Raw genomic sequence first — 6,113 nt, 5'->3', positions numbered from 1 at the left:
ACGCAGACCCTACCGCAGAGTCTGCAGCAGCCCGCCCCGCCCGGCAGCGAGCGGCGCCTTCCAACTCCGGGTAACTTGCGCTGCTGCGGGCTTGGCAGGAAGCCAGGCCCAGGCATTTTTTGGGGGACGTTGGGGGAGGGTTGGGAATACCAGGCCAGTTTACCCAGGGACCCCTTCTTTGCCTTGAGAAAAGGGAACTGGGATGCCGCTGGGCCTGGTTGCTTCCGGGGATGGGAGGCATCCGGGAGGGGTTGTGGGGCCACAGGGTCGGTTTTCGGTTTTCCTGAAGCAGGAGAGCCTGGAGGGGTGGACACCAAAGAGGAAGATGGGAATACCTCTGGCCGCTCAGGGCCCTCCCTGTCGCTGAAGCCCCTGCTGCCTCCGCTGGCCGGGTCTACACCGAGCCATCCTGCAGATCCAGTGGGCCATGGAGAATTGGATTCTGCTCACGAACCTGGCCTGGAGGGCGGGGGTGGGTTGGGGGTGGGTTACCGGGAAAGGGGCGCGAGTGCGTGCTGTTTAGCGCTGTACTGTGTAGCTTGTAGGGAGACATGATTTCCAGAAGTCTTTAGGGACCCAGAGGCCGCCGGAAGAGTCACGGAATCCGATTTCAACCTGATCATTTCTGAGGGACTGGCCACGTTCTTTTATGCTGTGGCTATTGCCTTGCACCATATATGGCTTGAAATCGGTGGATCATTAGCTAGAATTTGAGAGTCCTACGACGTACGGAGGTTCTACTGAACTAAGAATGTAACTGTCCTTAACAGGGACTCTCCATTAAGGCATTCCACTTCGTCCAAGGAAAAGGAAGGACTGGCATTACAGTAGACACCTCATAGCGCAGGAGTAAAGGGGAGGGTGCTTCAGCATTAATATTCTGCGATTTTAAAGGACTTCCGGAAATGAGGAGGACGTCTCAATAATGGATTAGGGCAAGTCGTTTCTTTGTGTCTTTTTCTATTCCTCAAGCTTAAGCAAAACCTTAGGCTCACCGTAAAATCATCCTTTCTTCACCCCTTTTAAGTAGCAGTGCCTTCAGGTTTCATTTCCTCCTTCCTCTGCATATCGATCCGCAATGCAAATTGCAGGCCTTCTTCCTCACACCAAGATTCCTACACCCCGCTTGCTCTCCCGGACTTCGTATCCTTAACTCGAGTTCACTTTTTTATCCTAGAATTCAAAGTACTTATGAACTGTGACCATATCTTACCTGGTCAGTCTCTTACGCATTTTTTTCAAACTGTGCCTCTGCTCTTTCCTCTAGACCCACCGCTCTGTGCCCTTATCATGTTTTTCCCTTCTGTTTGCTAATACCATAAGAGTAATTACTTCGTCTCTTATCCATTACCTGACTAACCTGCCCATAAAAACGCTGTTCTACTTTAAATTCCCTGGCCATTCATTGTTGTATAACCTTATGTACAGAATGAGATAATGTTTGCAAAAGTCCATTTTAAAGAACCCTCAAAGACAGGCGCCACAGATGGCCACTTGCAGTGATGTTTTGTTCTTCCTTGGCTCCTGCAGATACCTAAAGATAGTCCATAATCTTTTTGGTTCTCACTTATGCAAATTGGAGTTAATATCTGCCCTATCTTTTGTTGAAGAACCCTCAAGATAGTTGCAAAAAATATTTTGAAAAGTATAAAGTGATGGGTTTAATGTAAATGTTTTATTTTTTCAATACTACCCTCTAGACTAATTCGGTTGTAGTTCACATTACAGTAGCTGCTTCGTAAGTGATTTTTGGGCCAGGCGAGGTGGCTTACGCCTGTAATCCCAGCACTTTGGGAGGCTATGGCGGGTGGATCACAAGATCAAGAGACCGAGACCATCCTGGCCAACATGGTGAAACCCCGTTTCTACTAAAAATAGTCGGTCTTGGTGGCGGGCGCCGGTAGTCCCAGCTACTCAGGAGGCTGAGGCAAGAGATCACTCAAACTCGGGAGGCGGAGGTTGCATTGACCCAAGGTCGTGCCACTGCACTCCAGCCTGGCGACAGAGCGAGACTCCATCTTAAAAAAAGTGTTTTTTGTTGTGGGGGGAAGTGGTGGCGTGGGCCTGTAATCCAGCTACTAGGGAAGCTGAGGCAGGAGAATCGTTTGAACCCGGGAGGCAGAGGTTGCTGTGAGCCGGAGATCACACCAGTGCGCTCCAGCCTTGGGTAACAAGAGCAAAACTCCATCTCAAAAAAAAAATATGGGCAAGGTGTGGTGGCTCACACTTGCAATCCCTGCACTTTGGGAGGCTGAGGCAGGCGGATTGCTTGAGCCCAGGAGTTCGAGACAAGTCTGTGCGACATAATGAGACCTTGTTTCCACAAAAGAATTCTAAGGGCCGGGTGCAGTGGCTCACTTCTGTAATCCCAGCACTTTGGGAGGCAGAGGCAGGCGGATTACCTGAGGTCGGAAGTCTGAGACCACCCTGACCAATATGGAGAAATCCCATCTCTACTAAAAATACAAAATTAACCGGGAGTAGTGGTGCATGCCTGTAATCCCAGCTACTTGGGAGGTTGAGGCAGGAGACTTGTTTGAACCTGGGAGGCAGAGATTGCAGTGAGCCGAGATCGCACCATTGCACTCCAGCCTGGGCAACGAGAGCAAAACTCCATCTCAAAAAAAAAAAAGCAACTAAAAAATTAGTTGGGTAATTTTTCTGGAATCCAAAATGCTGCGAAGTCTGAACTGCTCCAAAAACTGAGTGTCAATATGACACTCAAAGGAAATACTTATTCATTGGAGTTTTTCTGATTTGGGGTAAGGGATATTCAATTGCTAAGTATAATGGAACTATTCCACAATCCAAAACTTCTGTCTCAGGCATTTTGGATGAGGGATGCTCAATCTGTATGGTACTTTTTGTGGAAAGGTTCTGTAAAACTAAGGCTTTTATTGCTTAAATCTTGGTAGGTGGATTCCAGGCATGGAAGAAGGGGTTGCTGACCACAGTAGCATTTTAGCTGAGTTTTTTTTTTTTTTTGAGACAGAGTCATTCTGTTGCTCAGGCTCTGTTGCCCAGGCTGGAGTGTAGTGGCGCAATCTCGGCTCACTGCCACCCCCGTCGCCCGTGTTCAAGCGATTCACCTGCCTCAGCCTCCCCAGTAGCTAGGATTTCAGGCATGCATCACCACGCTCGGCTAATTTTTTTTTTTTTTTTGAGATGGCATTTCATTCTTGTTTCCCAGCCTGGAGTGCAGTAGCGTGATCTCAGCTCACTGCAACCTCCACCTCCCAGGTTCAAGCGATTCTCCTGCCTCAGCCTCCCAAATCGCTGGGATTAGAGGCGCATACCACCATGCCCAGCTAATTTTTGTATTTTTAATAGAAATGGTGTTTCATCATATTGGTCAGGCTGGTCTCAAACACCTGACCTCAGGTGATCCGCCCGCCTTAGCCTCCCAAAGTCCTGGGGTTACAGGCATGAGCCACCGCACCTGGCCTGCTAATTTTTGTATTTTTAGTCGAGACAGGGTTTCACTATGTTGGCCAAGCTGGTCTCGAACTCCTGACCTCAAGTGGTCTGCCCACCTCGGGCTCCCAAAGTGCTGGGATTACAGGCGTGAGCCACTGCGCCCGGCTAGCTGAGTCTTGATAAAGTTTGAGCAATAGGCCCATTTTGAGCACAGGGAAACTGTGAGACAAAGTCCAAAAAACCCACAATTTAAGGAAAGAATAATGTAAATGAATTGTAGTGGAATCCAGATGGAACCAGGAAAATAAATTGAGGCCAGATCTTGGAAAGTGTTGACTGCCATGTTCAAGAGTTTGCTTTTTGGTTTGTAGCAGGTAGGAACGCTGTAGAGTGTGGAGGATGGGCTTAGACCTGAAAGAATCTGGCAGCACAATCTCAAGTAATGGAGGCAAGGATTAAAATTATCCACTGTTAAAATGAAATTTGTTTTGAAAAAAATTTTGTGTTTTATACGGCCTTCTTCAGAAGAAAATCATGTCTACCTTCTTATTTTTCTCCCATAGATACTGTGTTTAGATTTCTGGACTTCTTAGTCCTACCGCCCTCAAATAGTATCTTTCCATTTGTTAACATTGCCATACAGGAGGCAGAGGTTTATCAAAGACCTTCTGTTCTTTTGAGCATTGTCCTCTTACTTGTCCTTTCTTGTTTCAAGTATTTCTGGTTCTTATCCTTGTATTGGCTCTGGCTTGAGGAATAAGACATTTTAAAATAAAGTGGGGCAGTGGTGGCTCTTGCCTGTATTCCCAGCACTTTGGGAGGCTGAGGCGGGTAGATCAGCTGAGATCAGGAGTTTGAGACCAGTCTAGCCAACATGGCGAAACCCTGTCTCTACTAAAAATAAAAAAATTTAGCTGGGTGTGGTGGCGGGTGCTTGTAATCTCAACTACTCTGGAGGCTGAGGCAGGAGAATCACTTGAACCTGGGAGGTAGAGGTTGCAGTGAGCTGAGATTGTGCTATTTGCACTACAGCCTGGACAACAGAGTAAGACTCTCAAAAAATAAAATGAAGTGAAAATAAATTCAGGGATCTAAAATATGAACTTCATAGCACTGTCTTCCTCTTCCTTTTTTTTTTTTGAGGCAGAGCCTTACTCTGTCATCCAGACTGGAGTCCAGTGGCATGATCTCAGCTTGCTGCAACCTCTGCCTCCCGGGTTGAAGCAATTCTCCTGCCTCAGCCTCCCAAGTAGCTGGGATTACAGGTGCACGCCACCATGCCCAGCTAATTTTTGTGTTTTTAGTAGAGACAGTTTTGCCATGTTGGCCAGGCTGGTCTCTAACTCCTGATCTTAGGTGATCTGCCTGCCTAGGCCTCCCAAAGTGCTGGGATTACAGGCGTGAGCCACCATGCGCTGCCTTTTTTCTTTTTTTTTGATACTGGGTCTCGTTATGTTGCCCAGGCTGGCCTCAAGTGATCCTCCCATCTAGGCCTTACAAAGTGCTGGATTGCAGGCTTGAGCCACTGTGCCTGGCCCATGGCACTCTTTTGTTTGTTTGTTTGTTTGTTTTTTGAGACAGTCTCCTTGTGTTTCCCAGGCTGGAGTGCAGTGGCGCAAACTTGGCTCAATGCAACCTCCGCCTCCCAAGTAATTCTTCTGCCTCAGCTTCCGGAGTAGCTGGGACTACAGGCGCCTGCCACCACACCCAGCTAATTTTTTGTATTTTTACAGTGTTTCACCATGTTAGCCAAGATAGTGTCGATCTCATGACCTCGTAATCTGCCTGCCTCCGCCTCCCAAAGTGCTGGGATTACAGGCGTGAGCCACCGCACCCAGCCGGCCCATAGCACTCTTAAAGCGTCTCCTACATTGTTCCAGTATTTAGGCTGAAAGTTAGGGAGTTTGACTATGTGTGGAACCACTTGAATTCATGTCAGTTCCTGGACTGTACTGTCACTTGTTATGACATTATTGTTATCTTTGGTTTTTATTTTTACCACTTTATCAGGTAGGTATTTGACGTTTATATTGAAGAAGTAAAGATCTTGAATAACTTCTCAAGGTTATACTCACACAGCTAGTAAGAAGCAAAGTGGCATTGTTAATACCTCCTTTAAAAAAAAGGTGGTTATATAGCAAAGTATACACTAGAATAATTTGAGTTGTTTGAGATGGGTACAGTTACTATTTTTTTTAAATTAGTAGGTACAAACAAAGAACTTGAAAACCACATCCTTTCAGATTCTTTGTTGTTTCTAGGAGTGTATTTCAAGGTGGTTAGTAATTTGTGTTTCCTGGGCTCCCTTTAATAGTTTCCTGGGCTCCCTTTAATTGATTTGATGTGCTTCCATCCACCCAATCAATACAAGACTATCTTCCTGTATAACTGCAATGTGTAATATTGTAGCCAGTATGTAATAAATAGCCACATGTGGGCTATTTAATTTTAGCAAATTTGCTTTGTGATTACCTTGACTTAGAATCTCCCCACACACTGCGTTGCCTCTTAGGATCAGAAAATTATTTTCTAAGCCCTGGCCATCACTTCTAGGCATTAAATCTCAGTTATTTCCTTGGTCAGTGTCCTCACTGCAAACATAATGGTTTCTGCTGCCCTCTTTTCCAAAGTTTGTTTTGATTTGTTTTTTAGATAAATCATCCGGGCTCCCCTGTGGTTTTTTTTTTTTTTTTTTT

At 46.2% G+C, this 6,113-nt stretch overlaps 1 protein-coding gene across 1 annotated transcript in view; it reads left to right on the top strand.

Annotated features, from left to right (window-relative positions):
- Positions 1-6,113, top strand: part of AKIRIN1 (akirin 1) — a 14,474-nt gene that overhangs the window by 946 nt on the left and 7,415 nt on the right. Inside the window, exon 3 of the mRNA XM_011955645.1 lies at positions 1-70. Within this exon, the coding sequence (XP_011811035.1) occupies positions 1-70 (70 nt within the window). The remainder of the gene's footprint in view (positions 71-6,113) is intronic.

The sequence above is a fragment of the Colobus angolensis genome, unplaced genomic scaffold (assembly GCF_000951035.1).
Source record: "Colobus angolensis palliatus isolate OR3802 unplaced genomic scaffold, Cang.pa_1.0 Scaffold4, whole genome shotgun sequence".
NCBI classification, from domain to species: Eukaryota; Metazoa; Chordata; class Mammalia; order Primates; family Cercopithecidae; genus Colobus; species Colobus angolensis.
The sequence above is the reverse complement of the archived record's forward strand: the minus strand, read 5'-3'. Positions and strand labels throughout refer to the sequence as shown.